General features: G+C 50.4%; 1 protein-coding gene across 1 annotated transcript in view; it reads right to left on the bottom strand.

Annotated features, from left to right (window-relative positions):
• Window positions 1-19,641, bottom strand: part of acat2 (acetyl-CoA acetyltransferase 2) — a 115,431-nt gene that overhangs the window by 79,889 nt on the left and 15,901 nt on the right. Inside the window, exon 5 of the mRNA XM_073051656.1 lies at window positions 13,817-13,960. Within this exon, the coding sequence (XP_072907757.1) occupies window positions 13,817-13,960 (144 nt within the window). The remainder of the gene's footprint in view (window positions 1-13,816; window positions 13,961-19,641) is intronic.

Genomic DNA, 19,641 nt, shown 5'->3' with positions numbered 1-19,641 from the left:
CTGAACAGTGTCACCGCACTCGACATGTCTGTACTGAACAGTGTCACCGCACTCGACATGTCTGTACTGAACAGTGTCACCGCACTCGACATGTCTGTACTGAACAGTGTCACCGCACTCGACATGACTGTACTGAACAGGGTCACCGCACTCCACATGACTGTACTGAACAGTGTCACCGCACTCGACATGTCTGTACTGAACAGTGTCACCGCACTCGACATGACTGTACTGAACAGGGTCACCGCACTCGACATGTCTGTACTGAACAGGGTCACCGCACTCCACATGTCTGTACTGAACAGGGTCACCGCACTCGACATGACTGTACTGAACAGGGTCACCGCACTCCACATGTCTGTACTGAACAGGGTCACCGCACTCGACATGTCTGTACTGAACAGGGTCACCGCACTCCACATGACTGTACTGAACAGGGTCACCGCACTCCACATGACTGTACTGAACAGGGTCACCGCACTCCACATGTCTGTACTGAACAGGGTCACCGCACTCGACATGTCTGTACTGAACAGGGTCACCGCACTCGACATGACTGTACTGAACAGGGTCACCGCACTCCACATGACTGTACTGAACAGGGTCACCGCACTCCACATGTCTGTACTGAACAGGGTCACCGCACTCGACATGTCTGTACTGAACAGGGTCACCGCACTCGACATGACTGTACTGAACAGGGTCACCGCACTCGACATGACTGTACTGAACAGGGTCACCGCACTCCACATGACTGTACTGAACAGGGTCACCGCACTCGACATGACTGTACTGAACAGGGTCACCGCACTCGACATGTCTGTACTGAACAGGGTCACCGCACTCCACATGACTGTACTGAACAGGGTCACCGCACTCCACATGTCTGTACTGAACAGGGTCACCGCACTCCACATGTCTGTACTGAACAGGGTCACCGCACTCGACATGTCAGTACTGAAGAGGGTCACCGCACTCGACATGACTGTACTGAACAGGGTCACCGCACTCCACATGTCTGTACTGAACAGGGTCACCGCACTCCACATGACTGTACTGAACAGGGTCACCGCACTCGACATGACTGTACTGAACAGGGTCACCGCACTCGACATGTCTGTACTGAACAGGGTCACCGCACTCCACATGACTGTACTGAACAGGGTCACCGCACTCCACATGTCTGTACTGAACAGGGTCACCGCACTCCACATGTCTGTACTGAACAGGGTCACCGCACTCGACATGTCAGTACTGAAGAGGGTCACCGCACTCGACATGACTGTACTGAACAGGGTCACCGCACTCCACATGTCTGTACTGAACAGGGTCACCGCACTCCACATGACTGTACTGAAGAGGGTCACCGCACTCGACATGTCTGTACTGAACAGGGTCACCGCACTCGACATGACTGTACTGAACAGGGTCACCGCACTCGACATGTCTGTACTGAACAGGGTCACCGCACTCCACATGTCTGTACTGAACAGGGTCACCGCACTCCACATGTCTGTACTGAACAGGGTCACCGCACTCCACATGTCTGTACTGAAGAGGGTCACCGCACTCGACATGTCTGTACTGAACAGGGTCACCGCACTCGACATGACTGTACTGAACAGGGTCACCGCACTCGACATGTCTGTACTGAACAGGGTCACCGCACTCCACATGTCTGTACTGAACAGGGTCACCGCACTCGACATGTCAGTACTGAACAGGGTCACCGCACTCGACATGTCAGTACTGAACAGGGTCACTGCACTCGACATGACTGTACTGAACAGGGTCACCGCACTCGACATGACTGTACTGAACAGGGTCACCGCACTCGACATGTCTGTACTGAACAGGGTCACCGCACTCGACATGTCTGTACTGAACAGGGTCACCGCACTCCACATGACTGTACTGAACAGGGTCACCGCACTCCACATGTCTGTACTGAACAGGGTCACCGCACTCGACATGTCTGTACTGAACAGGGTCACCGCACTCCACATGTCTGTACTGAACAGGGTCACCGCACTCGACATGTCTGTACTGAACAGGGTCACCGCACTCGACATGACTGTACTGAACAGGGTCACCGCACTCGACATGTCTGTACTGAACAGGGTCACCGCACTCGACATGTCTGTACTGAACAGGGTCACCGCACTCGACATGACTGTACGGAACAGGGTCACCGCACTCGACATGTCTGTACTGAACAGGGTCACCGCACTCCACATGACTGTACTGAACAGGGTCACCGCACTCGACATGTCTGTACTGAACAGGGTCACCGCACTCGACATGTCTGTACTGAACAGGGTCACCGCACTCGACATGACTGTACGGAACAGGGTCACCGCACTCGACATGTCTGTACTGAACAGGGTCACTGCACTCCACATGACTGTACTGAACAGGGTCACTGCACTCGACATGTCTGTACTGAACAGGGTCACCGCACTCGACATGTCTGTACTGAACAGGGTCACCGCACTCGACATGTCTGTACTGAACAGGGTCACTGCACTCCACATGTCTGTACTGAACAGGGTCACTGCACTCCACATGACTGTACTGAACAGGGTCACCGCACTCCACATGTCTGTACTGAACAGGGTCACCGCACTCCACATGTCTGTACTGAACAGGGTCACCGCACTCGACATGACTGTACTGAACAGGGTCACCGCACTCGACATGTCTGTACTGAACAGGGTCACCGCACTCCACATGTCTGTACTGAACAGGGTCACCGCACTCCACATGTCTGTACTGAACAGGGTCACCGCACTCCACATGACTGTACTGAACAGGGTCACCGCACTCCACATGTCTGTACTGAACAGGGTCACCGCACTCCACATGTCAGTACTGAACAGGGTCACCGTACTCGACATGACTGTACTGAACAGGGTCACCGCACTCGACATGTCTGTACTGAACAGGGTCACCGCACTCGACATGTCTGTACTGAACAGGGTCACCGCACTCGACATGTCTGTACTGAACAGGGTCACCGCACTCGACATGACTGTACTGAACAGGGTCACCGCACTCGACATGTCTGTACTGAACAGGGTCACCGCACTCGACATGTCTGTACTGAACAGGGTCACCGCACTCGACATGTCTGTACTGAACAGGGTCACCGCACTCCACATGACTGTACTGAACAGGGTCACCGCACTCCACATGACTGTACTGAACAGGGTCACTGCACTCGACATGACTGTACTGAACAGGGTCACCGCACTCGACATGACTGTACTGAACAGGGTACTGCACTCGACATGTCTGTACTGAACAGGGTCACCGCACTCGACATGTCTGTACTGAAGAGGGTCACCGCACTCGACATGTCTGTACTGAACAGGGTCACTGCACTCGACATGACTGTACTGAACAGGGTCACCGCACTCGACATGTCAGTACTGAAGAGGGTCACCGCACTCGACATGTCTGTACTGAACAGGGTCACCGCACTCGACATGACTGTACTGAACAGGGTCACCGCACTCCACATGACTGTACTGAAGAGGGTCACCGCACTCCACATGACTGTACTGAAGAGGGTCACCGCACTCGACATGTCTGTACTGAACAGGGTCACTGCACTCGACATGTCTGTACTGAACAGTGTCACTGCACTCGACATGTCTGTACTGAACAGTGTCACTGCACTCGACATGTCTGTACTGAACAGGGTCACCGCACTCCACATGTCTGTACTGAACAGGGTCACCGCACTCCACATGTCTGTACTGAACAGGGTCACCGCACTCCACATGTCTGTACTGAACAGGGTCACCGCACTCCACATGACTGTACTGAACAGGGTCACCGCACTCGACATGACTGTACTGAACAGGGTCACCGCACTCGACATGACTGTACTGAACAGGGTCACCGCACTCGACATGTCTGTACTGAACAGTGTCACCGCACTCGACATGACTGTACTGAACAGGGTCACCGCACTCCACATGTCTGTACTGAACAGGGTCACCGCACTCCACATGTCAGTACTGAACAGGGTCACCGCACTCGACATGACTGTACTGAACAGGGTCACCGCACTCGACATGTCTGTACTGAACAGGGTCACCGCACTCGACATGACTGTACTGAACAGGGTCACCGCACTCCACATGTCTGTACTGAACAGGGTCACCGCACTCCACATGTCAGTACTGAACAGGGTCACCGCACTCGACATGACTGTACTGAACAGGGTCACCGCACTCGACATGTCTGTACTGAACAGGGTCACCGCACTCCACATGTCTGTACTGAACAGGGTCACCGCACTCGACATGACTGTACTGAACAGGGTCACCGCACTCGACATGACTGTACTGAACAGGGTCACCGCACTCCACATGTCAGTACTGAACAGGGTCACCGCACTCGACATGACTGTACTGAACAGGGTCACCGCACTCGACATGTCTGTACTGAACAGGGTCACCGCACTCGACATGTCTGTACTGAACAGGGTCACCGCACTCCACATGTCTGTACTGAACAGGGTCACCGCACTCCACATGTCTGTACTGAACAGGGTCACCGCACTCCACATGACTGTACTGAACAGGGTCACCGCACTCGACATGACTGTACTGAACAGGGTCACCGCACTCCACATGTCTGTACTGAACAGGGTCACCGCACTCCACATGTCTGTACTGAACAGTGTCACCGCACTCGACATGTCTGTACTGAACAGGGTCACCGCACTCGACATGTCTGTACTGAACAGGGTCACCGCACTCGACATGTCTGTACTGAACAGGGTCACTGCACTCGACATGTCTGTACTGAACAGGGTCACCGCACTCGACATGTCTGTACTGAACAGGGTCACCGTACTCGACATGTCTGTACTGAACAGGGTCACCGCACTCGACATGTCTGTACTGAACAGGGTCACTGCACTCGACATGTCTGTACTGAACAGGGTCACCGTACTCGACATGTCTGTACTGAACAGGGTCACTGCACTCGACATGTCTGTACTGAACAGGGTCACTGCACTCGACATGTCTGTACTGAACAGGGTCACTGCACTCGACATGTCTGTACTGAACAGGGTCACCGCACTCCACATGACTGTACTGAACAGTGTCACTGCACTCGACATGTCTGTACTGAACAGGGTCACCGCACTCGACATGTCTGTACTGAACAGGGTCACCGCACTCCACATGACTGTACTGAACAGGGTCACTGCACTCCACATGACTGTACTGAACAGGGTCACTGCACTCCACATGTCTGTACTGAACAGGGTCACCGCACTCGACATGTCTGTACTGAAGAGGGTCACCGCACTCCACATGACTGTACTGAACAGGGTCACTGCACTCCACATGTCTGTACTGAAGAGGGTCACCGCACTCCACATGACTGTACTGAACAGGGTCACTGCACTCCACATGACTGTACTGAACAGGGTCACTGCACTCCACATGACTGTACTGAACAGTGTCACAGCACTCGACATGTCTGTACTGAACAGGGTCACCGCACTCCACATGTCTGTACTGAACAGGGTCACCGCACTCCACATGACTGTACTGAACAGGGTCACCGCACTCGACATGACTGTACTGAACTGGGTCACCGCACTCCACATGACTGTACTGAACAGTGTCACCGCACTCGACATGTCTGTACTGAACAGGGTCACCGCACTCCACATGTCTGTACTGAACAGGGTCACCGCACTCCACATGTCTGTACTGAACAGGGTCACCGCACTCCACATGACTGTACTGAACAGGGTCACCGCACTCGACATGACTGTACTGAACAGTGTCACCGCACTCGACATGTCTGTACTGAAGAGGGTCACCGCACTCCACATGTCTGTACTGAACAGGGTCACCGCACTCCACATGACTGTACTGAACAGGGTCACCGCACTCGACATGACTGTACTGAACAGGGTCACCGCACTCCACATGACTGTACTGAAGAGGGTCACCGCACTCCACATGACTGTACTGAACAGTGTCACCGCACTCCACATGACTGTACTGAACAGTGTCACCGCACTCCACATGACTGTACTGAACAGTGTCACCGCACTCGACATGTCTGTACTGAACAGTGTCACCGCACTCGACATGTCTGTACTGAACAGGGTCACCGCACTCGACATGACTGTACTGAACAGGGTCACCGCACTCGACATGTCTGTACTGAACAGGGTCACCGCACTCGACATGTCTGTACTGAACAGTGTCACCGCACTCGACATGTCTGTACTGAACAGGGTCACCGCACTCGACATGACTGTACTGAACAGGGTCACCTCACTCGACATGTCTGTACTGAACAGTGTCACCGCACTCCACATGTCTGTACTGAACAGTGTCACCGCACTCCACATGACTGTACTGAACAGGGTCACCGCACTCCACATGACTGTACTGAACAGTGTCACCGCACTCGACATGTCTGTACTGAACAGGGTCACCGCACTCGACATGACTGTACTGAACAGGGTCACCGCACTCCACATGACTGTACTGAACAGGGTCACCGCACTCCACATGTCTGTACTGAACAGTGTCACCGCACTCGACATGTCTGTACTGAACAGGGTCACCGCACTCGACATGACTGTACTGAACAGGGTCACCTCACTCGACATGTCTGTACTGAACAGTGTCACCGCACTCCACATGTCTGTACTGAACAGTGTCACCGCACTCCACATGACTGTACTGAACAGGGTCACCGCACTCCACATGACTGTACTGAACAGTGTCACCGCACTCGACATGTCTGTACTGAACAGGGTCACCGCACTCGACATGACTGTACTGAACAGGGTCACCGCACTCCACATGACTGTACTGAACAGGGTCACCGCACTCCACATGTCTGTACTGAACAGTGTCACCGCACTCCACATGACTGTACTGAACAGGGTCACCGCACTCGACATGACTGTACTGAACAGGGTCACCGCACTCGACATGTCTGTACTGAACAGTGTCACCGCACTCCACATGTCTGTACTGAACAGTGTCACCGCACTCCACATGTCTGTACTGAACAGGGTCACCGCACTCCACATGTCTGTACTGAACAGGGTCACCGCACTCCACATGTCTGTACTGAACAGGGTCACCGCACTCCACATGTCTGTACTGAACAGGGTCACCGCACTCGACATGACTGTACTGAAGAGGGTCACCGCACTCCACATGTCTGTACTGAACAGTGTCACCGCACTCCACATGTCTGTACTGAACAGGGTCACCGCACTCCACATGACTGTACTGAACAGGGTCACCGCACTCCACATTACTGTACTGAACAGGGTCACCGCACTCGACATGTCTGTACTGAACAGGGTCACCGCACTCGACATGTCTGTACTGAACAGGGTCACTGCACTCCACATGTCTGTACTGAACAGTGTCACCGCACTCGACATGTCTGTACTGAACAGTGTCACCGCACTCGACATGTCTGTACTGAACAGTGTCACCGCACTCGACATGTCTGTACTGAACAGTGTCACCGCACTCGACATGTCTGTACTGAACAGTGTCACCGCACTCGACATGACTGTACTGAACAGGGTCACCGCACTCGACATGTCTGTACTGAACAGGGTCACCGCACTCCACATGTCTGTACTGAACAGGGTCACCGCACTCCACATGTCTGTACTGAACAGGGTCACCGCACTCCACATGTCTGTACTGAACAGTGTCACCGCACTCGACATGTCTGTACTGAACAGTGTCACCGCACTCGACATGTCTGTACTGAACAGTGTCACCGCACTCGACATGACTGTACTGAACAGGGTCACCGCACTCGACATGTCTGTACTGAACAGGGTCACCGCACTCCACATGTCTGTACTGAACAGGGTCACCGCACTCGACATGACTGTACTGAACAGGGTCACCGCACTCCACATGTCTGTACTGAACAGGGTCACCGCACTCCACATGTCTGTACTGAACAGGGTCACCGCACTCCACATGACTGTACTGAACAGGGTCACCGCACTCCACATGACTGTACTGAACAGGGTCACCGCACTCGACATGTCTGTACTGAACAGGGTCACCGCACTCGACATGTCTGTACTGAACAGGGTCACCGCACTCGACATGTCTGTACTGAACAGGGTCACCGCACTCGACATGACTGTACTGAACAGGGTCACCGCACTCGACATGTCTGTACTGAACAGGGTCACCGCACTCGACATGTCTGTACTGAACAGGGTCACCGCACTCGACATGTCTGTACTGAACAGGGTCACCGCACTCGACATGTCTGTACTGAACAGGGTCACCGCACTCGACATGTCAGTACTGAACAGGGTCACCGCACTCGACATGTCTGTACTGAACAGGGTCACCGCACTCGACATGTCTGTACTGAACAGGGTCACCGCACTCGACATGTCTGTACTGAACAGGGTCACCGCACTCCACATGACTGTACTGAACAGGGTCACCGCACTCGACATGTCTGTACTGAACAGGGTCACCGCACTCGACATGTCAGTACTGAAGAGGGTCACCGCACTCGACATGACTGTACTGAACAGGGTCACCGCACTCGACATGTCTGTACTGAACAGGGTCACCGCACTCCACATGACTGTACTGAACAGGGTCACCGCACTCGACATGTCTGTACTGAACAGGGTCACCGCACTCGACATGTCTGTACTGAACAGGGTCACCGCACTCCACATGTCTGTACTGAACAGGGTCACCGCACTCCACATGTCTGTACTGAACAGGGTCACCGCACTCGACATGTCAGTACTGAAGAGGGTCACCACACTCGACATGACTGTACTGAACAGGGTCACCGCACTCCACATGTCTGTACTGAACAGGGTCACCGCACTCCACATGACTGTACTGAAGAGGGTCACCGCACTCGACATGTCTGTACTGAACAGGGTCACCGCACTCGACATGACTGTACTGAACAGGGTCACCGCACTCGACATGTCTGTACTGAACAGGGTCACCGCACTCCACATGTCTGTACTGAACAGGGTCACCGCACTCCACATGTCTGTACTGAACAGGGTCACCGCACTCCACATGACTGTACTGAACAGGGTCACCGCACTCCACATGTCTGTACTGAACAGGGTCACCGCACTCCACATGTCTGTACTGAACAGGGTCACCGCACTCGACATGTCTGTACTGAACAGGGTCACCGCACTCGACATGTCTGTACTGAACAGGGTCACCGCACTCGACATGACTGTACTGAACAGGGTCACCGCACTCGACATGTCTGTACTGAACAGGGTCACCGCACTCGACATGTCTGTACTGAACAGGGTCACCGCACTCGACATGACTGTACGGAACAGGGTCACCGCACTCGACATGTCTGTACTGAACAGGGTCACCGCACTCCACATGACTGTACTGAACAGGGTCACCGCACTCGACATGTCTGTACTGAACAGGGTCACCGCACTCGACATGTCTGTACTGAACAGGGTCACCGCACTCGACATGTCTGTACTGAACAGGGTCACCGCACTCGACATGTCTGTACTGAACAGGGTCACTGCACTCCACATGTCTGTACTGAACAGGGTCACCGCACTCCACATGTCTGTACTGAACAGGGTCACTGCACTCCACATGACTGTACTGAACAGGGTCACCGCACTCGACATGTCTGTACTGAACAGGGTCACCGCACTCGACATGTCTGTACTGAACAGGGTCACCGCACTCGACATGTCTGTACTGAACAGGGTCACTGCACTCCACATGACTGTACTGAACAGGGTCACCGCACTCGACATGTCTGTACTGAACAGGGTCACTGCACTCGACATGTCTGTACTGAACAGGGTCACCGCACTCGACATGACTGTACTGAACAGGGTCACCGCACTCGACATGTCTGTACTGAACAGGGTCACCGCACTCGACATGTCTGTACTGAACAGGGTCACCGCACTCCACATGACTGTACTGAACAGGGTCACTGCACTCCACATGACTGTACTGAACAGGGTCACCGCACTCGACATGTCTGTACTGAACAGGGTCACCGCACTCGACATGTCTGTACTGAACAGGGTCACCGCACTCGACATGTCTGTACTGAACAGGGTCACCGCACTCCACATGTCTGTACTGAACAGGGTCACTGCACTCCACATGACTGTACTGAACAGGGTCACCGCACTCCACATGTCTGTACTGAACAGGGTCACCGCACTCGACATGTCTGTACTGAACAGGGTCACCGCACTCGACATGTCTGTACTGAACAGGGTCACTGCACTCCACATGACTGTACTGAACAGGGTCACCGCACTCGACATGTCTGTACTGAACAGGGTCACTGCACTCGACATGTCTGTACTGAACAGGGTCACCGCACTCGACATGACTGTACTGAACAGGGTCACCGCACTCGACATGTCTGTACTGAACAGGGTCACCGCACTCCACATGTCTGTACTGAACAGGGTCACCGCACTCCACCTGACTGTACTGAACAGGGTCACTGCACTCCACATGACTGTACTGAACAGGGTCACCGCACTCGACATGTCTGTACTGAACAGGGTCACTGCACTCGACATGTCTGTACTGAACAGGGTCACTGCACTCGACATGACTGTACTGAACAGGGTCACCGCACTCGACATGACTGTACTGAACAGGGTCACCGCACTCGACATGTCTGTACTGAACAGGGTCACTGCACTCGACATGACTGTACTGAACAGGGTCACCGCACTCGACATGTCTGTACTGAACAGGGTCACCGCACTCGACATGACTGTACTGAACAGGGTCACTGCACTCGATATGACTGTACTGAAGTGGGTCACCGCACTCGACATGTCTGTACTGAAGAGGGTCACCGCACTCCACATGACTGTACTGAACAGGGTCACCGCACTCGACATGTCTGTACTGAACAGGGTCACCGCACTCGACATGTCTGTACTGAACAGGGTCACCGCACTCGACATGTCTGTACTGAACAGGGTCACTGCACTCGACATGACTGTACTGAAGTGGGTCACCGCACTCGACATGACTGTACTGAACAGGGTCACCGCACTCGACATGTCTGTACTGAACAGGGTCACCGCACTCCACATGTCTGTACTGAACAGGGTCACCGCACTCCACATGTCTGTACTGAACAGGGTCACCGCACTCGACATGTCTGTACTGAACAGGGTCACTGCACTCGACATGACTGTACTGAAGTGGGTCACCGCACTCGACATGACTGTACTGAACAGGGTCACCGCACTCGACATGTCTGTACTGAACAGGGTCACCGCACTCCACATGTCTGTACTGAACAGTGTCACCGCACTCGACATGTCTGTACTGAACAGGGTCACCGCACTCGACATGACTGTACTGAACAGGGTCACCGCACTCGACATGACTGTACTGAACAGGGTCACCGCACTCGACATGACTGTACTGAACAGGGTCACCGCACTCCACATGTCTGTACTGAACAGGGTCACCGCACTCGACATGACTGTACTGAACAGGGTCACTGCACTCGATATGACTGTACTGAAGTGGGTCACCGCACTCGACATGTCTGTACTGAAGAGGGTCACCGCACTCCACATGACTGTACTGAACAGGGTCACCGCACTCGACATGTCTGTACTGAACAGGGTCACCGCACTCGACATGTCTGTACTGAAGAGGGTCACCGCACTCGACATGTCTGTACTGAACAGGGTCACTGCACTCGACATGACTGTACTGAACAGGGTCACCGCACTCGACATGTCTGTACTGAACAGGGTCACCGCACTCCACATGACTGTACTGAACAGGGTCACCGCACTCCACATGACTGTACTGAACAGGGTCACCGCACTCCACATGTCTGTACTGAACAGGGTCACCGCACTCCACATGACTGTACTGAACAGGGTCACCGCACTCGACATGTCTGTACTGAACAGGGTCACTGCACTCGACATGACTGTACTGAACAGGGTCACCGCACTCCACATGTCTGTACTGAACAGGGTCACCGCACTCCACATGTCTGTACTGAACAGGGTCACCGCACTCCACATGTCTGTACTGAACAGGGTCACCGCACTCCACATGTCTGTACTGAACAGGGTCACCGCACTCCACATGTCTGTACTGAACAGGGTCACCGCACTCCACATGTCTGTACTGAACAGGGTCACCGCACTCCACATGACTGTACTGAACAGGGTCACCGCACTCGACATGTCTGTACTGAACAGGGTCACCGCACTCGACATGACTGTACTGAACAGGGTCACCGCACTCCACATGACTGTACTGAAGAGGGTCACCGCACTCGACATGACTGTACTGAACAGGGTCACCGCACTCGACATGTCTGTACTGAACAGGGTCACTGCACTCCACATGTCTGTACTGAACAGGGTCACCGCACTCGACATGTCTGTACTGAACAGGGTCACCGCACTCCACATGACTGTACTGAACAGGGTCACCGCACTCGACATGACTGTACTGAACAGGGTCACCGCACTCGACATGTCTGTACTGAACAGGGTCACTGCACTCGACATGACTGTACTGAACAGGGTCACCGCACTCCACATGTCTGTACTGAACAGGGTCACCGCACTCGACATGACTGTACTGAACAGGGTCACCGCACTCGACATGTCTGTACTGAACAGGGTCACCGCACTCGACATGACTGTACTGAACAGGGTCACCGCACTCCACATGTCTGTACTGAACAGGGTCACCGCACTCGACATGACTGTACTGAACAGGGTCACCGCACTCGACATGTCTGTACTGAACAGGGTCACTGCACTCGACATGACTGTACTGAACAGGGTCACCGCACTCGACATGACTGTACTGAACAGGGTCACCGCACTCGACATGTCTGTACTGAACAGGGTCACTGCACTCCACATGTCTGTACTGAACAGGGTCACCGCACTCGACATGACTGTACTGAACAGGGTCACCGCACTCGACATGTCTGTACTGAACAGGGTCACTGCACTCGACATGACTGTACTGAACAGGGTCACCGCACTCGACATGACTGTACTGAACAGGGTCACTGCACTCGACATGACTGTACTGAAGAGGGTCACTGCAGTCAACATGTCTGTGTGGAGCTCTGTGTGCACCTGTACTTGTTGTGTACCTCCACGGTCTGGATAGGTCAGCCTGCAAACAGTGGCTGTAACTCTGAGCCACCGCATCCTGGCACACCGAGGCAGGATTATGCACAGCAAATATTCCTGCTGCCTGAAGTGTGTCAGGGCTAGCAAAGTTCCAGCCACCTGAACATCAGGCCCAGCCAATAAGCCTGCAAGACGGACAGGTCCTTGAGCAGTTTGGACTATCGGGGAATTACGTGGAGATGGGGGGGGGGGGGGGGCATCCCTGCTGCAGGTTAGCCCCCCTCTCTGAAACCCGCTAATATGACGAACCGAATACCGAGGCTTTGGGCCTACTCCAACCTGATCCAGGGATTTGGATCCAAGGACTCAATTTGGTTGCAGTGCTGTTACTGTTGATCATTTCTATTGCTTGTATGATTCGTTTTTTTCTCCTGTTTCTGTGGGCACTAGGTGTTGTTCTGTTTTTAAAATTGGGTTCCTTCAGGTTCCTTGCTTTGCCTGTTAAGCAAACAAATCTCCAGGTTGTACAATTTATACCTTCTCCGATAATAAATGCATTTTAAACCTCTGAACCCACACACGGCCCTTGATCATTGATGGAGATCGAAGCTACTGCACAGTGAACTGAGCCAGTACCTTTTCTGGATGGCACAGAGATGGGGACAATTTCTTTCACAAAAAATCCAGACTTCTGTGCTGTCTCAGTTCTCTCCTGGGACTGCAGAGCGAACCTGTCCTGGGCTTCCCGGCTCACATTCCATGACTTGGCCACGTTCTCCGCTGAGGAATGAAAGAACGATATAAGAAACACTAGCAAACAAGAAGTTACTCAGTCACCTGCCACCTCAAATGTAAAGGGACAGTACACAGTTAATGGCAGTGTTGATGACCAGAAAGATCTTGAGATCCAGTCATGTCTCCGTGAAAATGGCTGCACAATTTTGGCACTGCCTACACTGTTTTGTGCACTTTATGCAGTCCTGTGTCGGTCTGTAGTTTAGTGTAGTTTTTATGTTGTTTTACGTAGTTTCAGTGTAGTTTTTGTATTGTTTCATGTAGCACCATGGTCCAGAAAAATGCTGTCTTGTTTTTACTGTGTACTGTACCAGCAGTTATGGTCGAAATGACAATAAAAGAATGACTTGACCTGACTTGATAGGGTGGTAAGAAAGGCATTCGACATGCTTCTCTTTATTAGTTGAGACAGAGAATTCAAGGACCTGTACCACACACAAAATGCTGGTGGAACGCAGCAGGCCAGGCAGCATCTATAAGGAGAAGCACTGTCGACGTTTCGGGCCGAGACCCTTCGTCAGGACTAACTGAAAGAAGAGATAGTAAGAGATTTGAAAGTAGGAGGGGGAGGGGGAAATCCGAGAAGATAGGAGAAGAAACATCCGAGACGTCGACTGTACTTCTTCCTATAGATGCTGCCTGGCCTGCTGCGTTCCACCAGCATTTTGCGTGTGTTGCTTGGATTTCCAGCATCCGCAGATTTCCTCGTTTCCTTCGAGTTCAAGGACCTGGAAGTTATGCTGCAGCTTTATAAAGCTCTGGTTTGGCTGCATCTGGAGTACTGACTTCAGTTCTGGTCACCCTATTATAGGAAGGATATGGAGATCATGGACAGGACATAGAACATGCTACCAGGATGCTGCCTCGATTTGAGGGCAAATGCTGTTAGGAGAGTCCGGACAAACTTGGGTTATTTTCTCTGGAGCAGCAGAGGTTGAGAGGAGATCTGACAGAGTTTTAGAATATTATGAAAGGCATAGATAGAATAGACAGTCAGAATCTTTTCCCCGGGATTGAAATGTCCAATTCCAGAGGGCATGCACTCTGCCCTCTGTGGAGAGATAAGAGGGTCTAAGTTCACAGGAGATGTGCAGGGCAAATTGTTTTTTTTAATATACACACAGAGTGATGGGTCCCTGAAATGTGCTACCAGGGACGGTGGTGAAGGCAGATACTATAGCGGTGTTCAAGAGGCTATATGGGTAGGCAGGAAATGGAGGGATATGGACCATATGCAGCCAGAATGGGTAAGGTTGTTAATTCAATTAGTCCAGCACAAGATCACGGGCCATAGGGCCTGTTCCTGAACAGTACTGTTCCACATTTAATGTCAGGTACATAACAAGCAGACTAGCTAGTCACCTGTGGCAATCAGACTGTCACCCCCTTGACCGATCTTCAGTTCTGATGTAATGAACCCCTGTGACCTAATCACCCAGCACTGAGATCACAGTTACCTGTGGAGAGAAAAGCCTCTGACTTAAAAAGCGAGCAGGGCCTGTGGGACTTCCTGCAGAGCTGAAGATTGAGGGGGTTACTAGGCACTTGGCATGGGCCAATAAAAAGAAGTTAGGTTTAAGCGGAGCAGCCATTGTTGGAGTGAGACAGAGCTAGACTGGGGATCTGAGGCTCTGGCTTGAGAGACCTGGGCAAGAGAGAAATGGCTAGGGTGAGGTTTCTATCAAGTTTTTCCTTCTTTATCTATTAGTGTCTAGTTAGAGTAGTGAGATGGAGCTTGGGTCAGAAGAGTGCTCCTCATGCAAGATGTGAGAAACTGGGAGCCTTTAGGGAGCACTTGCTGGGGGTGTTGTCAGGTTTGTCCCATTGAAGCAGGGGAAGGACAGTAGGGTGAAGAAACCTCGGTCGACAAAAGATGTGGAACATCTAGTCAAGAGGAAGAAAGAAGCTTACTTAGGGTTTAGGAAGCAAGGATCAGACCAGGCTCCAGAGAGTTACAAGGTAGCCATGAAGGAGCTGAAGAATGAACTTAAGAGAGCTAGAAGGAGGCATGAGAAGGTCTTGGCAAGTAGGATTGAACTAGATATTGGGGGGGGAGGGGGAAACAGAGTGTAGGAACAGATGTATGGGAGAAGGAAGAAAAAGACAGTAAAGTTCTTTGTACCGTTAGAAAGAAACAGAGAGGAAGAGGTGGAGAATTTATTAAATGCATTTATTTTAATGCTAGGAGCATTGTAAGAAAGGTGGATGAGCTTAGAGCATGGATTGATACCTGGAAATATGATGTTGTAGCTATTAGTGAAACATGGTGCAGGAGGGGTGTGATTGGCAACTAAATGTTCCTGGATTTCATTGCTTCAGGTGCGATAGAATCGGAGGGACAAGAGGGGGAGGTGTTGTGTTGCTTGTCAGAGAAAATATTACAGCGGTGCACTGGCAGGATAGATTAGAGGGTTCATCTAGGGAGACTATTTGGGTGGAATTGAGGAATGGGAAAGGTGTAGTAACACTTATAAGGGTGTATTATAGACCACCTAATGGGGAGCGAGAATTGGAGGAGCAAATTTGTAAGGCGATAGCAGATATTTGTAGTAAGCACAGGGTTGTGATTGTGGGAGATTTTAATTTTCCACACAGAGACTGGGAAGCCCATACTGTAAAAGGGCTGGATGGTTTGGAGTTTGTAAAATGTGTGCAGGATAGTTTTTTGCAGCAATACATAGAGGTACCAACTAGAGAAGGGGCAGTGTTGGATCTCCTGTTAGGGAATGAAATAGATCAGGTGACGGAGGTGTGTGTTGGGGAGCACTTCGGGTCCAGTGATCACAATGCCATTAGTTTCAATATAATTATGGAGAAGGATAGAACTGGACCCAGGGTTAAGATTTTTGATTGGAGAAAGGCTAACTTTGAGGAGGTGCGAAAGGATTTAGAAGGAGTGGATTGGGACAATTTGTTTTATGGGAAGGATGTAATAGAGAAATGGAGGTCATTTAAAGGTGAAATTCTGAGGGTACAGAATCTTTATATTCCTGTTAGGTTGAAAGGAAAGGTTAAAAGTTTGAGAGAGCCATGGTTTTCAGGGGATATTGGAAACTTGGTTTGGAAAAAGAGAGATATCTACAATAAATATAGGCAGCATGGAGTAAATGAGGTGCTCGAGGAACATAAAGAATGTAAGAAGGATCTTAAGAAAGAAATAAGAAAAGCTAAAAGCTAAAACCTATATGAGGTTGCTTTGTCAAGTAAGGTGAAAATAAATCCAAAGGGTTTCTACAGTTATATTAATAGCAAAGGGATAGTGAGGGATAAAATTGGTCCCTTAGAGAATCAGAATGGACAGCTATGTGTGGAGCCGAAAGAGATGGGGGAGATTTTGAACAATTTGTTTTCTTTGGTAGAAGGAAAAGAAGAATGATATTGAATTATGTAAGGTAAGGGAAACAAGTAGGAAAGTTATGGAAACTAAGACGATTAAAGAGGAGGAAGTACTGGCACTTTTAAGGAATATAAAAGTGGATAAATCTCCAGGTCCTGACAGGATATTCCCTGGGACCTTGAGGGAAGTTAGTGTAGAAATGGCAGGGGCTCTGACAGAAATATTTCAAACGTCAGTAGAAACGGGGATGGTGCCGGAGGATTGGTGTAATGCTCATGTGGTTCCATTGTTTAAAAAGGGTTCTAAGAGTAAACCTAGCAATTATAGGCCTGTCAGTTTGACATCAGTGGTGGGTAAATTAATGGAAAGTATTCTTGGAGATGGTATATGTAATTATCTGGATAGACAGGGTCTGATTAGGAAAAGTCAACATGGATTTGTGCATGGAAGGTCATGTTTGACAAATCTTATTGAATTTTTTGAAGAGGTTACGAGGAAAGTTGACAAGGGTAAAGCAGTGGATGTTGTCTATATGGACTTCAGTAAGGCCTTTGACAAGGTTCTGCATGGAAGGTTAGTTAGGAAGGTTCAATCGTTAGGTATTAATATTGAAGTAGTAAAATGGATTGAACAGTGGCTGGATGGGAGATGCCAGAGAATAGTGGTGGATAACTGTTTGTCAGGTTGGAGGCCAGTGACTAGTGGTGTGCCTCAGGGATCTGTACTGGGTCCAATGTTGTTTGTCATATACATTAATGATCTGGATGATGGGGTGGTAAATTGGATTAGTAATTATGCAGATGATACTAAGATAGGAGGCGTTGTGGATAATGAAGTAGGTTTTCAAAGATTGCAGAGAGATTTATGCCAGTTAGAAGAGTGGGCTGAATGATGGCAGATGGAGTTTAATGCTGATAAGTGTGAGGTGCTACATTTTGGTAGGAATAATCAAATAGGACATACATGGGAAATGGTAGGGCATTGAAGAATGCAGTAGACAGAGTGATCTAGGAATAATGGTGCATAATTCCCTAAAGGTGTAATCTCATGTGGATAGGGTGGTGAAGAAAGCTTTTGGTATGTTGGCCTGTATAAATCAGAGCATTGAGTATAGGAGTTGGGATGTAATGTTAAAATTGTACAAGGCATTGGTAAGGCCGAATTTGGAGTATTGTGTACAGTTCTGGTCACCGAATTATAGGAAAGATGTCAACAAAATAGAGAGAGTACAGAGAAGATTTACTAGAATGTTACCCGGGTTTCAGCACCTAAGTTACAGGGAAAGATTGAACAAATTAGGTTTTTATTCTTTGGAGCGTAGAAGGTTGAGGGGGACTTGATAGAGGTATTTAAAATTATTAGAGGGATAGATAGAGTTGACGTGGGTAGGCTTTTTCCATTAAGAGTAGGGGAGATTCAAACAAGAGGACATGAGTTCAGAGTTAGGGGGCAAAAGTTTAAGGGTAACATGAAGGGTAATTTCTTTACTCAGAGAGTGGTAGCTGTGTGGAACGAGCTTCCAGTAGAAGTGGTAGAGGCAGTTTCAGTATTGTCATTTAAAGTAAAATTGGATAGGTATATGGACAGGAAAGGAATGGAGGGTTATGGGCTGAGTGCGGGTCAGTGGGACTAGGTGAGAGTAAGTGTTCGGCATGGACTAGAAGGGCCGAGATGGCCTGATTCCGTGCTGTAATTGTTATATGGTTATAGGATTAAGGAAAACCCTAAGGTGCTCTATACATCCTTTCTACACAGGAGGACGACCACAGTGAGGGAAGAACCAATCAAGGATAAGAGGAATTGTTTGGAGTCGGAGGAGGTAGGGGTGGTCCTTAATGAATACCTTGGTTCAGTATTCACCAGTGAGAGGGATGTTGACATCTGTGAGGACAGTGTAAGACAAGCTGATATGCTACAATATGTCAAACATTAAGAAAAAATGGTGTGTCGGAACTTTTTAAAAACATCAGGATAGATAAGTCCCCGAACTCCAGGAACGATGGGACGTGAGGGAAGAGATTGCTGCACCTTTGGTTGATGATCTTTGTATCCTCACTGACCACAGGAGTAGGACCAGAAGATTAGAGAATGGCAACTGGTATTTCTTTGTTCAAGAAGGTAGTAGGGATAATCATAGGAATTACAGATTAGTGAGTCTTACATCAGTGGTGGACAAACTATTGGAGGCGATTCCTAAAGACAAGATTTATGGACTCTTGGCGAAGCAAAGGCTTGATTAGGGATAGTCAGAATGGCTATCACAGGCAACTGAATTCTTTGAGGAAGTGACAAACAAATTGATGAAGGTAGACCAATGTATATGGATTTT

Source organism: Hemitrygon akajei, chromosome 7 (assembly GCF_048418815.1).
Source record: "Hemitrygon akajei chromosome 7, sHemAka1.3, whole genome shotgun sequence".
NCBI classification, from domain to species: Eukaryota; Metazoa; Chordata; class Chondrichthyes; order Myliobatiformes; family Dasyatidae; genus Hemitrygon; species Hemitrygon akajei.
Note: the sequence above shows the minus strand (reverse complement) of the source record. Positions and strands in the feature narration are given on the sequence as shown.